The sequence below is a fragment of the Leuciscus leuciscus genome (genome assembly GCF_965113295.1).
Source record: "Leuciscus leuciscus genome assembly, chromosome: 10".
Taxonomy (NCBI): Eukaryota; Metazoa; Chordata; class Actinopteri; order Cypriniformes; family Leuciscidae; genus Leuciscus; species Leuciscus leuciscus.
The window spans coordinates 23,408,068-23,429,760 of record NC_138734.1 but is presented as its reverse complement, the minus strand read 5'-3'; the positions used below and the strand labels follow the sequence as shown (position 1 = coordinate 23,429,760).

The window sequence follows — 21,693 nt, the reverse complement described above, 5'->3', positions numbered from 1 at the left end:
GTTCCTATAGGAGCCTGATAAAAATGCTTTTTTATTGCTTTTCTCATTTCCTTTTTTGCTTTTCAAGGCCGATAAACAAGAATATACATTTTTACTTTTCTTTGTTATAATATTAGGCTACTTTTCTTTGTAACAGATGACTGGTGAAGATAGAAGAGGCTTTCATGTGCAGAATCTACAATTAGAATCTACATTAGCCTACTCATAAAGTGTTTAAAATTAGAGAGTGAAAATAAATTTAAAAGTAGCAATTTTTTTTATTTTTTTTAGTTAATTTGTAATATTACACTTTTTTGTGAATGTATTGAATGTTTTGAATGTGCAAAATCTACAACTAATAGTTAGTGTTAAAAAAATTGTGTTAAATTAAATTAGGTTTTAAGCAGTTAGTTTATTAAAACAATTGTTATAATGTTTTTGCACCTTTTGAATGTGATGCATTGCATACATCATGCATTGTGTTTTTTTGTTTGTTTTTTATCAACAATTGAACAATGAATCAACAAAAACATGGACTCTAGGCTGATTATTTATATAGATTTACTGTTGTATTTTATTAAAGTAAAAAAATATGAATTGAGGTTAGTTGAACGTAAGAATCTTCTGGGAACGTTAAGAAAACTTTACTGGCTAACTAAAAACGAACCATAAAAAAATAACGCTCTGGGAACCAAAAACTGTTAGCTGGGAAGATCCCACCTTCCCTTCAGAGCATCTCCAAAGCCACACTTCCTTCAAAACACAGTCTGCAAAGTGTCACGACACGCGAGACGTCGTTAAATTACCTCAGGTCTCAAAGCACATAACATTACAAATATAATAAACGAAAAATAGTACAAGCGCTGACTTGTACCACCTGACAGCTGCAGATTCATTTTGGAATTTACTGTGTGCCATAGAAACGCATAATTCCAAGGATGTGAACAGCTCTGAGTAGAACGTTACAGTATGCCAACTGTGTGATACTTTTTTTTGCTGATTTTATGTCTTTAAACCAGTAGTTTTATATTTCTACATTGTTTTGAATTTGATTATATCATTCACAATGGCTTGGAATTGTAGTTCTTTCCCTCACTAAAACTGTAATACTGTAAATGTCTTGTACCTTTTTTTTCTCTTTTTTTTAGCTCTTAAATCAAGGTCTAACTCATGGCTTATAACTTTAAAAATCCCTATGGGAAAAATGTATAGGAAAAATCCAAGGTCATAAAAACATTGGGCGGCCACTAACGCTTTACAGCTGCTAGATTCAAGTCTTGCATATCACGCCACACTCTTTCTTCCCATCTTTTTATCCAATAAAATAGCTTCTACTTAAATCAATATTTATGCCCATGTATTTGATTTGATAAGTCATGTAATAGGTGGGATAATGTAGTTTAGTCATTATCATAAAATAAAGCCCTTTAAGAGAATAAACCACTTGTAGTGGAGTTAATTTTACTACAACAATTAGTTGATTACACATATTAAATTACATAATAAATATTATTAATGTGCATATTATTGTATCCTGTATATACTGTGTATATACTATCTATCCATACATCCACCCATCGATCGATCTATCTGACATATTTTAAGGTGTTTAGCATGTGAATTATGTGGACTGACTCTTGTCGTAGCGTGTTCCCAACAAATTAAGCAGCCTTAGGCATCGTATTGCATTCAGGAAAAGCATAATTACTCAGAGAACGTCTGTTTGCATTCGCAGGCGTGCAGTGTTTTGCATGTGTTTTTTCTGCATCTAGTATTCATGACCATGTTCAGACGAACCTGTATATATCTCCCTGCACCTGAGGCTGCGATTTACACATGAATTGCTGTTTGTACCCTCTGGGCAAGATTCCACGTGCAGAGCTGAACAGGACGATGGGATTTCACAGTTCAGTTAACCCCGGGACTCCAAAACACTAAACCTCACATTACAAATCTAGAAGGAAACACCTAAACCAATGAGACCTGATAATGGCATCTTATTTGCATAGAACTATAAATAGGCTATATCACATAGCCGAATACTCAAGCTAAATAAGTTAAAATGTCAACATATAAATAGTAATGAATGCATATACAGATCAAAGGCAGTATAAGAAACATCAATACAACTATGAAAATGTCAATGTCATTTTAGTTCAAGTAATAAAAATACTCACCACACGTTTTTCTCTGAAGTCTATTCCCACTGTGGTGATGAATTTGGAGTTGAATTTGCTGTCTGTGTACTGATATAGGAAGCTGGTCTTTCCCACCCCAGAGTCCCCCAGTGCGAGGAACTTGATGAGGTAATCATAGTCCCCATCGGACATACTGAGAGCTGAGTGAGGACCTGCGATGGACAAACACAGAGCAGTGTTATTGTAGTATCATTGATAGACAATGCCATTCAAAGGTTTGGGGTCAGTGAGATTTGTTTTGAAAGAAATTAATACTTTTATTCAGCAAGGAGTATTAAATTGATTAAAAGTAACAGTTAGACATTTATAATATTACAAAAGTTTATATTTAAAAAAAATGCTGTTCTTTTGAACTTCCCAATCATCAAAGAATCTTGAAAAAATGCATCACAGTTTCCCCAAAAATATGAAGCAACAACTCTTTTCAACATTGATAATCAGAAATGTTTCTTGAGCAGCAAATCAGCATATTAGAATGATTCCCGAAAGATCATGTGACACTAAAGACTGGAGTAATGATGCTGAAAATTCAGCTTTGCATCACAAGAATAAGTTACATTTTCAAAATATATTACAGTAGACAATGGTTATTTTAAATTGCAAATAATATTTCACAAAATTACTGTTTTTACTGTATTTTTTTATCAGATAAATGCAGCCTTGGTTATGGTTAGGGGTCATTCCATGTCAAATCAACCAAATTTCGTAAACTTCCCCAGCTCAAATGTTTGATTTTGTAAATATTTTTTTCTGTACAAAGATAAACAGAAATTGTGATAAAAGCCAAAATATTAAATGTCACAGATGTATTTAATGAGTAACACTGTTTTGTAGAGGGGGGACAAAATTTAAATTTTCACCTGAGATTTGGAGCCAAATTAGAGGAGTATAAAAATGACTTTAGAAAGATGGCAGCATCATTATTTTATTTTTTACACCGATATTGGTAGGTCTATTAGTAAAATCTGTTGACTTTAGTAATCTTTGTTGCATTATATGCCAACAGTGACAGTTAAAAAATGACAAAAAGCATGCGTGTTTTTTTTGCCTCAAGTTTGCATGCCTGTAACTAAAAAAAAAATTAAGATATTTGAATATCCTTTTAGATTCTGGATCTTTTCCTTTTGGTATCTTCATTTTAAAGGCCCTCGATGGTTCAATCCCAGAGATTTGGTCATCTCAATTAGAGCCCGACCGATAAAGGATTTTTAAGGCCGATACCGATACAAATATTTGGTGATTTAAAAATCCGATATTCCGATATATCGGTCGATATATATATTGTAAAAAAAAAATCCAGAAACGCGTAACAAAACATGAACAGATTTCCCTAACATTAGTTATTTGTCGTTATTTAAGAGTCCTCAGCCTTACTAAAATAATATGATAATGCAGTTTAAAAATAAACTTGTTTGTTTTATTGTCACAACAGAACAGAATATATTAAAGTTCTGATAAATATAATGTATAAAAATACAAACTTAAGACATGAAACTTAAAGTCCTTTGAACAAAAAAGTCAACTATTATTAATATTGACAGTAATAATTCAATTATGTAATAATGTGTGTGTGTGTGTGTGTGTGTGTGTGTGTGTGTGTGTGTGTGTGTGTGTGTGTGTGTGTGTGTGTGTGTGTGTGTGTGTGTAGAACTGATAAGATTGTAAATGTGTACCTTGAAATGCAATGTAAGTCGCTTTTGATAAAAGCGTCTGCCAAATGTCAATGTTATAAGCTATCTTATTACAATGTCAACTTGCTTATCCCTTTACCTGCACTCTTTTAATTCTATCCATCTATTCCATCAAGCTACAACAAACCATTTTCAATCATCATTTGCTGCCTGCCTTCTAAAATCTACTACTTAGTGATGCACTAAATACATTATGTGACTCGTTAATGCTGCGGCTAAACGAAGTCAGCAACGAATACTTGGATTTCACACACGTGTAAAAGAAAAGCTAACTTTTATGCACAGGCTATGTTTGATACTTTTTCTCTATGTCTAAATGTTCACTCCTCGCGTGCCTAACTTACATTTTACAATGCAGAGACTGGAACTACAGATATGCTAGTTATAAATACAGTAATCATTACTTTATTTAGGCAGAATAAGTTCGTTGTGATTTCCAAGCTCATTGATGTTAGCGATCTTCCTTGTATAGTGCCCTCTGGTGGACAAACTATGTAGCGCCAACACTCATAACATGGTTGAAGGGTGTTTCGTCCGCTTTTATTTTATTTTTTAAATATTCATTTATCGGCCATTATAAATGCCGATACTGATAGTTTGGAAAATGCCTAATATCGGCCGATAATATCGGTCGGGCTCTAATCTCAATGTGGCTCCCCAAGTAAATTGTACACATTTTCAGTGGTCGAAAACCAAATATTCAAGATATCTTAATATCCTTCTAGATTCTCATTCTTAACAAACTTTCCTTTTGAAATCTTCATTTTAAAGGCCATAGATAGTTCAGTCCCATAGATATGGGGATCTCAATGGAGCTCCATGTCCAAATATTTGAATTTTACCAATTTTCTGTGATGGGTTATGTGGGATGGCAAATGTGAGTTACTTTGCACACAGCTGATACTGATTTCATTACTGCCAAATTATTGTCATCAACATTCATGCTGACTTTAGCGAACCCCAAATTAAACCATTAATCAACAAAGTACATCAAGAGACCATTCTTTTTCAAGCATTTCGTTAAGAGGCGAGCAACAGTGATGCAACAGTGCTGATTTAGTAACAGGAAACTAAAAAGAGAATTTGAGACAAGTGCTGCATATCTGTTTAAGAACAGTAAATATGCTTCTTAAACCCATTTTATTTGTTATTGGTCATGAGAGTCCATAAATGCTGAAATCCTGGAGATTAAATGAGGAAACAGACTTTGAAAAAGCACCTTCACACACTTGAATGCATCTACACAACAGCTTTTATTTCCACTCACATTTGTCAACTCAAGTTTCTTTTCAATGTTAATCGAGTGCCTTAGGACTACAATACAGAGACACAATTTTGTTAAAAGTTGTGTTTCATAACCTATGGTGGTATTTAACACTAGAGATAATCATTATCCGTCACTTTAGTCTTCTAAATTGTCATGCTCTATTTTCAAAAATTATAAAAAAAGATTTCAGTGCTTGGTAATGTAGGTTTAATGTGACATTGGAATCACAAGACCTTCTGTGATGAGAGCATAATATGAACAAGTTGACATAAACTGCAGAATTGTGATCTGATCACTCACAAAGAAAATTACAGTAAGCTTTTACAGCACATGAATATATTTTCTCACAAAGTATCAATGAATATTCTTCCTTTGTGAGATGATGTCATGTGTGAGCTTAAATAAAAAGAATGAAGCTGTCTCATTTTGAAGACTGCATCCTCAGGAGGCTGCTTCATTTCAGTGAACTAACCACTACATTCCAAAAAAATTACAACAATTTATGCTTCACTAGGAATAATGGCCAATTTTATAAGTTACTGCTCTGTTCTTTATGATGTAGCCTATGCGGCCGACAAATGCGACCTCAGGAGGACGCAGCCTTCAAAATGAGACACATCTTGAGTGCGTAAAACCTGTTCCTGTTTCAACAGCCCAATGATTTCATAATGTCTTGATGCACATCTTGTCTTGTCATGTCCGCAAACACAACTGAGGAAAGAAAAGCATCCGGAGAATGGCTCAGCTGTAGCTGTGAGAATGTTCAGTGGGGGTTCTTCAGACTGCATTAAAGCGGATCATATGACTCCAGAAAGAACATAAAAACTCGAACAAATGACCACATTATTTCACGAGGCAGGGCTAAAGACCATCCTGACCATAAGCTGCTTAACGTCTGGGGCTGACCAAAGCAATCGGATCCATCCAGCGAGACCACAGAAGACTTTTCTTGGGTTCATCTTTTGAACTTGGGTAACTTTTTGGACCATTCTTTTGAAAGAATTGCTAACATGCAGTCAAACGTGACACTCAACAAACCTAGCCAGGGGTGCGTTTCTCATACAACGACGTAACTCGCTACTTTACTTCCATAGTACGATGCATTGTTGAAGAAATCAACTAGCTAGTCACGACTGTTTCCCAAAACCGTATTGTTGCAAATTGGTCGTTCAACCACGATGGTTAATGATGTCACGCAAGTGGTGGAGTAATAACTACTTTTAATTTTAATGTTTGAGATCGAATTAAATGGCAGATGTTTTGCTATAAATTACGGACATGGCGTCTGAGGACTATTTGAAAATGTTCTTAGTTATTTTGCTTTGTTTCCAGATTCAATCATAGGCTCGTTCTTGCGTACTAAAGCACGTTCGCTAGAGCTTAGATTCTCTGCCTGCGCCCGAGCCCGAACTTGACCCGACCCGCGGGCCGATATTTCCTGCCATCTATCCTCGGCCCGGGCCGGGCCCTTAATCAAGCATTTGTGTTTTTTTAATCATTACTTTATTAGCCTAATTGGGTGGACAAAGGAACATGTCACGTGTCATGCGCAGCGTCTCCTCCACTCGCACTCATCACACCGGGCCTGCTGTGCTGTATTGTGTAGCTTAAGTGCAACATGGAGCTTGAAGATGTAAAGAAAAAAAAGAAAAACAGGTGAATTTACTTTGAGCAAGTTGAGGAAAGTCGGAGGTATGGAACCATTTTAAACCAGTTGTGGGCAATATGTGTTGGCTTTGTCGAGTGTTCACGTTTTTTTTTTTTTTTTTTTTTTCTTCATCCATTTGCGATTCATTCCATTCTGAATAAACAAACAACGCAGTTTACATGCTTCGTCCTTTTTGCATTATTCATTGAGATAATTCTAAACAGATTTCTGTAGTTCAAACAACTCGTAATTGTAGTTGAGAACGTCAGTTTTAACGGCCCACGTATTAAAAAATGGTCGGGTTTAAATCGGGCTCGGGCTCATGATTGCAGTTAATGTGTCGGGCCGGGCCAGGCTCGGACACAACGTGCACGTGCTCGGGTAAAGTCGGGCTTGATTTTTTGGGCCCGATCTAAGCTCTAACACGCTCATGCACACATGTGCTTTAAATCTCTTGACAAACTAAAAGACGTAAATTACATTTGTATGTAGGCTACCGTAAATCCTCTAATATTGGCCTGTATTCCATTAGCGGCCGGGTCTCTAACATTGGCTGGTCTCGCTGTCGGCGGAGGTAAATAAAGGCCGGTCTCTAATAGTGGCCGGGGCTATTATTAGAACCAACGTTTTACTGGGCAGGCCACAACATTATGCTTGTGATAGTAACATTTTATTAAAGGGTAACTAAACCCCTGGTCAGAGCCTGACTCCACCCACTGGCAATATTTGAAAAATGCTGGAAAAGTAGGCAGAGCCCAGTGGAGAGGGGGTGTGCATCTGAGACGTATCTCTCTGTAGGCAAGGGCGTGGTTAGCTGGTACTCTCTGACATCAGAGTGTACCACAACTTCCAATAGGAAAATTCAACTGCAGTAGCCACTGTTCAACCTGAAGAGGGCAGCACTCAGACGTTTTTACACCATATTTTGTAAAATTAAAACACTTTAAACACAAATGTCAAAAAAACGACTTGAATCAATGAACAGCACTAATAAAGCCCCATTCTTACAGATCATTAACTAAAAAAAGTTGGTTTAGGGTTTAGTTACCCTTTAACAATTTATTCTCTTAAGGCGAGACACTACAGGTGAATAGGGTAAAATTTTTAACTAGCAGATATCACCATGAAACTTTCCCAGTTGATTACCTACATTAAGATGAGAAGAAAATGTATTACAAGTTTTCTATAATTTAATGTTTAAATATGCAAATTAGGCAATATCTAATTAAATATGCGCTATTTTGCATATATTTTAAAAAACGAAATCTGAGTATTGGATAAAGCCAGGTTAAAAATTATTTTTTCATTGTGTTCACATATTAGATGGGAAAAGAATTAGAGGGATTTATGGATATCTACTTTAGTTATCCTGTAAATCAGAATATACTGTCAATAGCCTTAAAAAAATGATTTTCGCCATGTTTTTTGGAATAAATTGTTATATAAATCAGGCTAGGAATAATATATTTACAAATCCCTCTGTAAATGTCTTCATAATATAGCTAGGTACAAGACTGGAAAGTTTGGTGTATATAGGTGCTACTGAAGTGAAGATTTTGTACTTGGAGTATGAGAGAAAGGTCATTTTGAGAAAACGGGCTTTAAAGATTTATCATCAGCCAATGAGATTGCGCATTCAGCCCTTTTACTTTCACGATTGGTTGCTGACAAAAAGGAAATGACCATATTTGGATCCGACAGCATTGTACAGGAGAGAGAGAGCTATCCAGCCGTGCGTGTGATGACAGGAAGAAGACAGAGATCGCGGAGCAGCGGGAGGATTAAGAACGCCAACTTTTGTTGAATTTATGAGAAATCTACAGACGCGAACAGACAAAGTGTAGTAAAATAAAGACCTAAATGTGTATTTCGGACTTTTTTTCACCACAAGTCTGAAAGAAGACGTGTTATTGAAGACAAATATCCAAAAATCACAAAATTGACCAGTAAAAAAAAAATGATGTTTTTGCCTGCCGTGTCTCGCCTTAATGTATATAATAATTAGGGCTGTAACAATATGCAATATGAATCCGAAATCGCTACACTCAGATCTACGAACCTGTGTCGCGGTGTGAGAAGGCAGAATCGCGACACACCCCTTTTTTGAAGTTAACATTATACAATACGTAGACCTACACCACAAAACTAGTTGAGGATAAATTTAATATTGGGCAATTCCAGCGTTATAAACGGGGACATTTGCAGTAAAAACTTGAAATATAAATTCTCAGAAAATGCATTTAATACATATTGAAAAATATCAGTCTACACATGCGTTTTATATTTAATATGAGGGAAATAGCCTAGGCTACACATGCGTTACGGGACACAAAAAATCTTTAACTTTTAGGTAGCAAAATATTTTTTAGTAATTCTGTGAATTACACTGCGCAAACCAAAAGTAATACTAACCGGATGAAGAAGGGTTGGCTCTCCACAGAACACAAAATATTTATTTTAATTTATTTTTCATGGTTCCATTTATGAGGAAAAAACAATGATACGGACGTGAGCGCACTGAAAGCGGCACTAAAAGACAGCTTTAAAACTTTCACAGACACAGACAGAAAGCACAAAGCCTTTTTTTAAAGTGAATTTCGTTTTGTATTAATTGTATCTTAATTTTAATCAACGTTTCATCAACCAATTGCCAGGATTTAATAAATAAGTAGTAAATATAGAAAGTAGATAATCACGACATGGAGGCGGAGTGTGAACTGAAGCGCGTCTCATAAATTAACCGAAACTCAGCGTATATATGGCAAGCCCGACAGACCTGATAATTATATCTTTAGACAGCTTTAAATGCAACAGAACAATTCAAAACGAAAGAAAACAGACTGCTCTCTGCTTAATCCGTATGAAATGCGCATTTCTCTCTGGCGCGTTCACTACTGCGAAGATCACGAGTCAGCATCGTCTTCATTAACGTCATCTTTGCAGCCGACACAGAAAACGCTTGTTTATTAATAAACAATTGAAATGTCTCCTTGCTATATTTGACATATTCATTACTTTTGCCGGTTCTTTGTGAGAGCTTAGGTGCTTTATTGGCAGCGCCACCATGAACGCGTCAGCACCGAAAACATGGAGATTTTTTTTTCAATCCCTGTTTTGGCAGGGGAAAAACTGATCAGAAAATGTAATGAAACGTAGAAATGTAGTGGAGTAGAAAGTATAATAATTGCTGCAAAAAGTAACGAAGTAAAAGTCAAAAGTATGCACTATTGATTCTACTTAAGTAAAGTACAGATACGTGAAAAATTTGCTTTAAGTAAAGTAACGAAGTATTTTTACCTCATTACATTCCACCACTGGTCACCGGTAGGCTAACGTTGTTTACCATGGCAGCTGCAGAGCATTTCTTTTCAATAAATGAACCTAGTATTTTATAGGTTCAAATAGACAAAAAATCTCGTTTTTATTCATTCAACTGGTAGTCCGTTTTGCTCAAATAGAAATAAAGGCCTGTCTCTAATTCTGGCCTCCTTCCAATAAAGGCCTGGGCCTAAATGCGCTTGAGTAAAATAAAGGCCCGGGCCTATATTAGAGGATTTACGGTATTCTAAATGTCAGCTTGCTTATTTGGCTCAAGATAAGGATTAATTGAGACCACGTCATGCAAACAAGAAACTACTGTATGCTTCTAAGTTACCACAAGTTGAGATCTGTCGTTCCAACCACAACTTTGCGATGCTGTTTGCGAATGTTCGTTAGAATTATGATTTTGGGAAACACAGAACTATGCTGATAACGACGGAACTTTAGTTGGCTAACGATGCTTTTGGGAAACGCACCCCTGTTCAGGTATTTCATGTGTTCTAGTTCAAGCACACCTGGAGCAACTAATGAAGCCCTTGATTAGTTACATCAGGTGTGCTTGAGACCACACCTGTTTTGCAGATTTGTGCTGTTGAGAGGGATTCTATTCAGGGGATTGAATAATTTTGAGACTGCAAAAGTCATTAAAACTTCCATTTTCAGTTGAATTTGGAGAAATCACTTGAAACAATTGTTGTGTTGAGCTATTTCAATTACTTTTGTTTGATTTGTTAATTGCAAACAGCTTAAAGTCTGTACATTTTGCCAATAAACCTGATTTGTAATGGAGGTTGAATAATTTCGATTACAACTGTATATTAGAGGTGTAAAGGTACACAAACATGACAGTTCGGTACGTACCTCGGTTTTGAAGTCACATTTCACTACAGCAGGGGGGAGAAAACTAAACAAAATTGGTTTTTTATTAAACTAGATTTTTTTGGAACAAATGTGTCTCTGTGTTTAAATGCATTCAATTATAATTACAAATTTCTTATGGGTAAAAAAAATTATCTCAGCTAGTGCTGTAAACTATATAGGGAGCCCATTCTTGCACATTACTATAATATTAAAGGTTACAATTAACAACAGAGCCCGAATTATTACATTTAGTTGCTATTTACTTTTAGATATAATAATCAACACTCAAATAAAAAATGCATGTAAATTGCACATAAGGCAGGTTTTGCATTAAAGGTGAACTAAGTAACTTTTTTTACCATAACCGAACAGCTTCAGAGTCATTGGAATAGTTATATGACTTTTTTTCGGGTTGAATGGTGGTCGTCTCGCACCCCCCAAGCACCTGTGAGCCGAAAAACCACCCTTGCAACTTTGGGCCGGCGGGCCAGGTCTCGCGATGTAACAAATTGCTTTACGGCAAAAAAATCAGCTAAAATTCTGTCATTATTGCGCTCCCTCACGCTGTACGAACTCGAAAAAATTTTTTTTTACGTTTTAAAGAGTTTTAAAGAATGTCCCATCTGCTTTGATGTCGTTGATCTACTAGCCTCTGGTATCTGAGAGTCGCCAACGAGTTTTTCGACAGTGTTGTAAAATATCTATTCCGAAGCTGTAGGGGGAGCTCTATAGAGAAACCTGCGAGCAAAAAGCAAGAATACAGCGAAGAAATTCCCGAAACTGCATAGCCCTGCTTTAACTTCTAAATCTAGGCTAATTATAAAGTTAATTTCCTACTCCAATTAACTTTTTAAATATAATCATTTAAAGTGGCTGTCATAACTTGTTTTCATGAAAAATGTATTTAATCAAGACATTACTAACAGGTTAAATAAGTATAATGAATAGGCTAATATAGTGCATATACGAAATGATTCTCTCTAAAGTTCATTTCTCTAGCGAACTAACCAGCTGTCAACACTAAATGCCTGAGATAAATGTAATGTTACGCGAGATATTATTCTCAAGCTTTTTTACTGGCTGAGAGATGTAAACATCAATCGATCGTCTCATCTTCTTCTTCTGCGCTTTTTACTGGTAGCAAAGTAAGCAAACAGAGTTGCATTACCGCACATGCACCCTTCTGGATTGGAGTTCCATCTGGATCACCTGTGACTCACTGTATTCATAGTGTGAGTGCATGCACCGAACCGTGACATCCGTACCATACAGTTCTGGATGAATACATGTACATTACAGCCCCAATCATTGCCTGAATTTCGATAAATGCTGGGGAATTCCCCCCTTACATGATTTAACAAATAAATTAAAACTTTAAATTACAAAAAACAATTTTAGTGACGATGCAACACTGGCCCCACAGGGCAAGTGACAATTCGGTCAACTGTCCTGAAACGAAAGTTTTATTTTGCAGCGTGCAATGTGGTATACCCTACTGCTGAATCACTCACACCGTTTGAGAAATTATGTCACAGAAAGGTTTTTAACTGATTTGCTCTGATAATCTTTGTGTATTCATTTAAGCATTTCATACCGTAGTCATGAAATCTGCACAAATGTGCAAAATATGCGCAACATCCACGATCCAGTGGCTAAAATCAGGCCCTACAGACCTTATTCACAGCAGCACCATATTTGATTTTTGACAGGAATGACAGCGAGGCTGTGAGACATACATCTCTTCAGTGGGTTTTTGGATGGCTCTGCTAACGAAACACTACAAAAATATATTTCCAGGAAATTTCTAGGGCTGGGTAAAAATATCGATTCATCAATGCATTGCAATTATTTGTTTCTCAATTCAATATCGATTCATCAAATCCTATGAATCGATTCAGCCCGCCGGCCAGTGGCGGCGCTGTGGGCAACACTTTAGTGAGAGCGTTCAGCGTTGTACAAGCAGGCGGCTGCAGAAGTGAGTCAAATCTGTCTCCCCATTTTAAAATGACCAACTTTACAGCAGAAAAAAACATGTTTACAGCCTGGATCTCTATGTGGCTTTGGTCTATACAGCTAATTTTGCCCTTCATAACAACTGTGAGGAGGGTGAATGTTTTTATAACTCATCCGTTTAGTTGATATTCCCGCTGATGTCAATGCTAGCCATTTGTCTGCTGTTACTAGCTGTCACTTCACCTCAGCAAATTTTAGCTGCTGAACTTTACTTTCTCTGCAGTGTTTTGTGCTTTTTTTCTGGATTATTTCATACAATTTAATACACCCATTAACGTTACTTCGCCCACGGCTTAGGATTCCGTCGTTGCCGTCGAGTATCGTTCGAAAGAACAACCAGCGCTGTATTTCAGTTGTTTTCCTCTGTGAACATGCACTAATGGATGTCTGACAATTTCGTTGCTTTTTGGAGTTTTCAGATTTAAAAACGTCAATAAAGGCCCGTTCGTTCTGCTCTCACGGAACAGATAGATTATAATATGCTACCGTCAGATGAAATCATGCAGGCGTCGGCGCTTTCTCCGTCCATGCAATAAATGCACATCCTTGAATAAGCGCGGATTTTCTACCGCATTTACTTGAACTTCATAGGCAATATATCGATGGTTTAACCCATTTGAGAGGCGGTCAAAATCAGAATTTAAAATGGACTGAATGAGCTCTCTGCGAACTTGACGAGCGATGCCGCGCTGACGTGTATGCACAAATCACCACACACACTCTCTCAGAGTAATATTATGTTACTGCATAATACATTTTCAACTAGCAGAATAGTACAGAATCACGATACACAGTCTCACTTGTAGCCATGTCTTTTAACTATCATAATATTTCGAAGGGCAAAAATAGGAACTTTTAATTGGCAGTGTTATTTATTGTGTTGACAAAATAGCACTTTGTAATGTTATAATATCTATGGTTGCACTTTTTTTTATGAGTATGCACATTTTGTGCTTATGTTAACATTTATTTTATAACTTGAATGTATAGGAAGAAAGAAATCTTTCTACTAACAGTTACATGCACTTTAGTGGTGATAATAAAGACTGTGTTTGTTACAGTTGTGTTTTGTATTCAACACATGTACAATATTGTACAGTTTGTTCTGCTAAATAAACCATGACAGGAAACATACTGGGGTCAATTTGTTCTTAAACATTAATACTGCACACATTATTTAAAAATATACTCAGGTACTTAATTACTTGTGTATTTACTTATTATTGAATCGATATCGAAGCTAATAAATCAATATCGACTCGAAATCGAATCGAAGCCTCAAGAATCGAAATCTAATCGAATTGTGAAATTCCTAACAATACCCAGCCCTAAAATTTCAGTAAAAAAAAAAAAAAAACGACATTATATAAGCTATGAAAAATGATAAGTGATCTAGGATGTTTTTATACAGCTTTTTACAGAGGATGCTATTGAAAACACGGTAAATCTATCTCTCATAGCCTCACTTTCATACCCGTCATGACGCTGCACTGAATAAGGTCTATAGCCTATATATAACATGCCATGTCACAAACTCAAATCATCTCAAACTGGTTTCTTGAACATGAAAATGAGTTTACTATACTCAATTAGCCCCCACAGTCACCAGATCTCAATCCATTCCAAGCACCTTTGGGATGTGGTGGAAAGGGAGATCCGCATCATGGATGTGCAGCCGACGAATCTGCAGCAACTGTGTAATGTTATCAGGTCAGTATGGACCAAAACCTCAGGGAAATGTTTCCAGCACCTTGTTGAATCTATGCCACGAAGAATTAAGGCTATTCTGAATGCAAAAGAGGGTCCAACCCAGTACCAACCCAGTAAGGTGTACAGTACCTAATAAATTGGCAAGTGTGTGTGTGCGCGTGTGTATATTTTATATATATATATATATATAACATTAATAATAATAATAAATGTTTCAATTTAATCATTCATGAAATCATTCAGGAATCATGAAATAATTCTAATATGCTGATTTAGCATTGTGTGACACTAAAGAAGACTGGAGTAATGATGCTGAAAATTCAGCTTTGCATCACAGGAATAAATTACATTTTAGACTATATTATTATTGAAAAGAGTTACTTTAATATTTTATCACATTACGGCCTTTACCTTTTTTTTTTTATAAAATAAATGCAGCCCTGGTGAGTAATAGAAACTTTTTTTCAAAAACTTTATAAGACTTGTAACAACCCTAAACTTTTGTAAACTCTCAGCGACCAAAAATAAACACGAAAAAAAAAACGTATCCAAACTTATCTAACAAGCACTAGCAATAGCCTATTCCCTGGGAGTTCATCAGAGTTCAAGTTGAAAACGCTTCTTGCACCCCCGTTTAACCTACATGGGCTTATGAGTTTAAGATTACTAAGGCAAACGATCTTGCAAAAACAACGGTGTTATCAAAATGAAATCATTTTGCCTAAAAGAACAAAGCGTTCAGATGTTTTATGCACCATTTACACATGGCAAGGAGAAGGTGTAAAAAAATTTTTGTACCAACCAACATAAAAAAAAGTAAGACCGGCTTTACAAATTATTTACACAAAAATGAGAACATGTTTCAATGAGAAATGTATTAGTTTATCACTACTGTTAACATTGGAAGCTGATGGATAAAAACACAGTCACTTGATTCTACATGATCTTCTTAGCTCCACAGAATCACTATTATGAGGACAAATCTGTTCAACTTTAGGCTCTTAGAAGGATCATACTAAAATCTGCAACTGTTTTTACATACTGTAGGTTACAGAAAAACAGACAAATTAGATGGTTAAGTTTTCACTGTCTGGAAAGTGCACCGATTTGCAAAAACAACCTTATCTGTATGTGCTATAAGCATGAACACACAAACCCTGTAGAATCAGTTCTAGACACAAATGGTGAGTGTTTGGCTTCATCTTTTGGCTGACACGTTTGTGATGTTCACTTGACACTACCGTAACTTCTGAAGACCGACAGACGCTTTAATTTCAGTTAGACAGACACATCTACACAACACAAGTGCTTAAACAATCACTGGCCTTGTGCAACAGTTCAGCTAAATGCCTGAGTTTGAGTTGTGCTTCCTGTCCAACCAAAACAGCCCTGATGAAAGCCTGGATAAAGAACAGGAGAAACAGAGACGGAGGCTTTTATCAAACATTTCCAGCAGAGTACCACCCTGGGCAGCACGCCAGCGCTAGCGGAGAGAGCTGCCAATCCAGGAACAGAAAACTCTTCTGCATTTCACACCAGAGTTTCTTCACCGACAGTCAAGCTCTGACAAGTTGCCTTTTTTTTTATTGTCCACTTCCCTCTTTTCAAGCTGTAGCCTACGTGTGAAAGACAAAATAACTATGCAGACCTAGAGAAGCTCATAACGTTTGACCTGACGCAAGAAATGTAACAAGGCTTTTTTTGGGGGGGGCCTGGTAGCCATTCCAAAACAACTACAATCACATTTTAACTATAACCTTTCAGATTATAGAAGATGAATCTTGTGAACTAGCCTACTTGAAGTTAAATCTATAGGATGTTCTAGAGGGTTTCTTTCTGTCTGAAGAAAAAGGTATTCAAGAAAAAGGTATTTGTGACCTTCTGGTCTGCGTTGATAGCCTGGATGCCAGCCGAACTTAGCCCCGCCCACAACATTTTTAGGTCGGGAAGTTCGGTCTGGACTCGTTCCGTTGAGGAGCTATTATGCCCGAACAAAAATTGTTCCGACCAATCAAATTGTCAGGGTGGGCTTTATACGATGATGGACAGATGAGCAACGTAACGTAATCATCCACGTCACCAATGAGCGCTTGGGTTGAATTCGTTTACAACACAGATGACTGCCGCTGGAGAATTGTTATTTCACGAGTTCACACTTACAAATAAGTCAGATAGAATAAATGCATATTTGGCGTACTGTCCGAGAAGAGGCTCCGGGCTCGGTATTCGGCCCGAACCCAAAGTGCTCCCCCCGTATTCCAGGCTGTGGAAGAACAGGCCGAGAGTGAGTGGAGGGATGCTGAAAACTGTCAAGGAATGTTAGGTGAGTTGACAAAGTGAATAAATATATGCTTCCTCTCATGCTGATAGTGTAGACCAGACGGTCATTGTTTGATGACAAGTTGATTGGATTGATTATTTGAACGTGCTCCTCTCGAACTTTGTTTATAAAACATTATGTGTAGATTCCGCCATCGCGTCTGTTATAGAAGATATCGACAGCGCATTGATTTTAAAAGAGGAACACAGAACCACGATCAAGACATTTGTCGATCGGAAACATGAATGAAAAACATACGTCACTTACTCCGTTGCTCTGATTGGTTATAGGTCTATCCAATTGAGTGCAGAGGCATTTTCCTTCCTGGTTCGGTTGAAACACACCCCATAATCAAAGCTCAATGGAGCAGTATCAGACTCACATTCTGACTAGAATCTGAGTATGACGACGTCAGGCTACTACGTAGAAGTCATGTCAGAAATATCGTATTTACAAGTCTATAGCACATGAACACCACCACAAAGTCGGAATTACGAGGAAACTCTGGATTTTCCGAAGTTAAGTTGAAGGCATGTCAGTGAGAGCTGTCTATTAACTAGGGGTCGACCGATTAATCGGACGATTTTTTGCATTTTTTAACATAATCTGCAAATATCCAGTATATCAAGCCGATTATTAGGCGGGCGCATCTGTGGGCAGCCTAGTGTTGTTGTTGTGGAACACGTATGCACGCTGCGCCTAGAGTCATTCTCCAGCAGAGTGAGCAGACCTCATCCAGTGCCTAAAGGAAGGAGCTAAGTTCCTTGGAGAAAACCCCTTTATATTTAATTAAAACCTTTTGATATGTTACTGCCAACTTCGAGAAAAAATATGAATAGGTGACATGACGTTCGGCTACTTTGGATATTGATAGCGTAGTTGAGGTTGCATTAGCACAGCAGAAGGGTTGCTATCATGTCACAATAAGTAAGCAAGAATTTTGCAATTACAGACAGAGAATCTGATACTTTTATTTGTTCTGTTTGAGTGTCTTATATTTGAGAGGGTTGTCACTCAATGCAGAGAAATAAGTAATAAAAAAGTGACCAACGCACTATAGGTTAGTGAAGGACTGGCTTTGCTTTGCTAGCTTCGTCGCTAGGGTTGTGTAGCTACAGTCAGACCCGGTGCTAATACGGCACTGGTGCCTTAAGGACCGTTATTTACCGGACCAAATATCAATGCGGAGTTCTGTGCTTCATTTCAGTGCTACTGTTATGTCTGTGCTTCTCTTGGATGCTCTGAAAACGGACGTTAGAAACGTGACGCTAGTCAACAGTTAACTTTAGCATACTGTTAGCTAGTAGCTGGATTAAACACGGTTAAAATGCTGGCCAAACAGTGTAATGTGTGACTGAATTTCACTGTAGACTAGGGGAACGGTACATGTATTCATATTGAACCGAAACGGTACGGCGTCACGGTTCGGTGTATAAATTTACACAGAGAATAGCTGCTACATGGTATAAAAATAAATAAAACTTGCGTGCAAATTAATTCATGTAATGCGGAACTACTGTTAGATACGCAGGTTCTTTGGGGACACCTAATCTGTAGCTCCGCCTTAGCTCTGAAGCAGGCTGCGATGTAAAGATTGCAATGCTGGAATATGGTGTGTGTGTGAGGGAGAGGGAGAGGAAGAGGGAGAGAGGGGCGCGGGCGCGATCGAAAAGTCGCAAAGTGTTTACTTATTCGGTTGTTAAGTCGTGACGTAACCACTCTCCGATAATACTCTTTCCGGGTCCAAAGTCCAGGTCCTCTCTACCTACCTACCGCTTTCGCTAGTGTTTTGGTTATTATTGAGTGTTTTTACAATGCCGCAGTGCTGTGTCCCGTGTCCCGAGCTAACTCACTTCAACCTCGTAAATCTTCTTTTTCATTGATGCCTGGACTCTACCCTTAATTGTGCCACCTGAGTGATGAGCTACACTAACCACTCTGTTGGTGTTAAAGGAATTTAAACCCTTTTTGACCGCCAAGGGTGCCTCACTAAGAAGGACGTGATCGTCAATAAATGTACAGGTTCCACCGTTGTTATTTCTGGACGAGAGGAGCGCTTGGACCCAAAACGTTACGCGTGACGTCAAACTTAACAATCGGATATTTGTGTGTGTGTGTGTGTGTGTGAGGCGCGGATGCGATCGAACAGTGGAAACATAAAAACATACTCCGTCATTTTTTTTATACAGGACATCATTCTAACTGCAAAGTGTTTAAGTTACTGTTAATTCAAATTAAGGAAAACAAATATATTAATCTGAAATGTAGCAAATTAATTTTCAATTCATTCAGGTACAATTACCAAACATATCTCAAAGTCACAACAAGTGCAGATTGGTCAAGTGTTCAATAAATGTTTTTGTTGAGAAATCTTGTCTATCTTAAGTAATTATTTGTGTTACATTTTATCTTTCAAATAGAGGTTAAAATCAAGCACATAATCGGCCAAAATAAATCGGCAGCATAAGGCCATGTCCACACTAATACGTTTTCGTTTGAAAACGCATCTTTTTCTCTACGTTTTGGCCTTTCATCCACACTGAGACGGCGTTTTTATTAAGGAAAACGAAGCTTTTTGAAAACGCACTCCAAAGCGTATACATTTGAAAACGCCGTTTTTGCGTTGTAGTGTGGACTGTGAAACCGGAGGGATTTAAAAACGATGACGTAAATTTAGTCATGTGACGCATATTGTACCAATAGATATTAATTTTTATACCAGTATTGTGCCTGTTATGTGCTATTCACTTTCACACTGTTGCTAAAAATATTCTACATTGCACCCTCTTCATATCACAGTTCTGCAAAGATGACAGAATTTACTCACATTTGCTGTCCTGCGGTAATACATGAGAGCAGTCGCGTTTTAGACCAAACATATGGTGTCTGCGTGCGACCTGGACACATCAGTGAATGGTGAGATATTTTACTAAATAAAATTATCCTGTCAGAAGAATTGCGCGATAACTTCATTATTTATTTTCCATCTGAATCATATCAGTGAGCTTTTGTGGGGTTTTACACATGCGCAATAAAGGTGAATTTAGCGTTTTCAGGCGTTTTTCAAAAGTTTCTCATCCACACTGAAACGTCCGAAAACGCTTGAAAACGCTAGTGTGGACGGAGAGCGTTTATAAACGAAAACGCCGTTTTCAAATGTATCCGGATTAATGTAGACGTAGCCTTAATCAGCCATCGGCCGACCCGGATTTCAAAAGATCGTCATCGGCCTGAAAAAAAAACATATCGGTCGACCTCTACTATTAACAGTTAATTTGATGATTTTTTATTTATTTTTTAATTTTCAATAAAATAAGTTGCATGTACAAAATATGGGTAACACTTTACAATAAGGGTCAATTTGTTAACATTAGTTAACATGAACTAACAATGAAAAGTACTTCTAAAGCATTTATTAATCTTTAAATATTAATTTAAGCATTTGATTTATTAAATACAATATTAAAATCAAAAGGCGTATCTGTTAATATTATTTAATGGGCCTTGTATGGTTGATGTATGGTTGAGTAATGTTAACTAATGGAACCTTGGAGTAAAGCGTTATCAAAATACGATAGTATTGTACAATTACGGTAGAATATAACTTTTCATAATTTGAATAAAAACATAAAAAGCAAAGTTAAAAAGAGAAGAGTTTATAAAAATCATGCTTTTTTTGTAGAAAAGGTACACCGCCACCAACTTGCTCCGACCACAGTTATTTGAACACTCATGTCATAATTATTATACTTCCCAATTTGTTAACACAACCTTCCCAGGAGGACTTCAATGCACCATATGGCTCGGGTCCTTCCTTCAATGTGTGTCTGTGGGATTTTTTTCACCTGTTTTATAGTCCAGCAGGTGAAAATGGTGAATCGGATCACTTAGTGAAGTAAAAGCAGTACACTCTCCTCAACAACACACATGATTTGAGAAATCATTCATGTCTGAAAGAAACACAAGTGCTGCAGGACGACACACAAGCTCAACTCTAATACTTAGACAAGCAATAGTGATGCAAATTGTACTAATACCAATAGAGCTATCTGAAATTACATTACAGGCTTAAATATGTGTCCAATTTGCTGAAAACATCTTCATTAACTAAATAAAGAAATATATAAATTTTGCCATTGGATAGAAGTGTCCCAAGTGATTTTTGCCATGCCTTATATAAAGGCTCTGTTTGGTGTTTTGTGAACTGTAAGTTTTAACATTAGGCTTATCTAATAACCATCAGCTGGTGCTCATGTGCTCTTGGCATCCTGTCATGTGACCCTCGATTCCCAGCCCTGCCAAGACCCTGCTTAAAAACACACACGCATACACACAAGCCAATGTTCATTTCATTTGCTTTCTCTAGAAAAGTGAAAAGGAGGGAAAAAACAGAGGGAAAAACGATAAGCCAGTTTAAATGATTTGAGCTTTGTGGGAAGTTATTCTGAGGACAGATTACTCTTTTGAGATGCTTAAAGGAATAATTCAACCAAAAATCTCACTTTCATGTTCAATATTACAAATATTTTTTCCATGCTACACAAAACAAAATGTTTAGCAGAATATTCTGCAACATGCAATAAAACTGAACAGGCTGTCAAGCTCTAAAAATACAGTAGTCCATACGACTTGTGTACTATATTCCAAGTCTTCGTAAGTTATATGAGAGATTTGTGTGTGGAACT

At 37.1% G+C, this 21,693-nt stretch overlaps 1 protein-coding gene across 1 annotated transcript in view; it reads right to left on the bottom strand.

The window, feature by feature from the left end:
• rab27a (RAB27A, member RAS oncogene family) overlaps positions 1-21,693 on the bottom strand; it is a 67,387-nt gene that overhangs the window by 44,582 nt on the left and 1,112 nt on the right. Inside the window, exon 2 of the mRNA XM_082183081.1 lies at positions 2,157-2,329. Within this exon, the coding sequence (XP_082039207.1) occupies positions 2,157-2,309 (153 nt within the window). The 5' untranslated portion in view covers positions 2,310-2,329. The remainder of the gene's footprint in view (positions 1-2,156; positions 2,330-21,693) is intronic.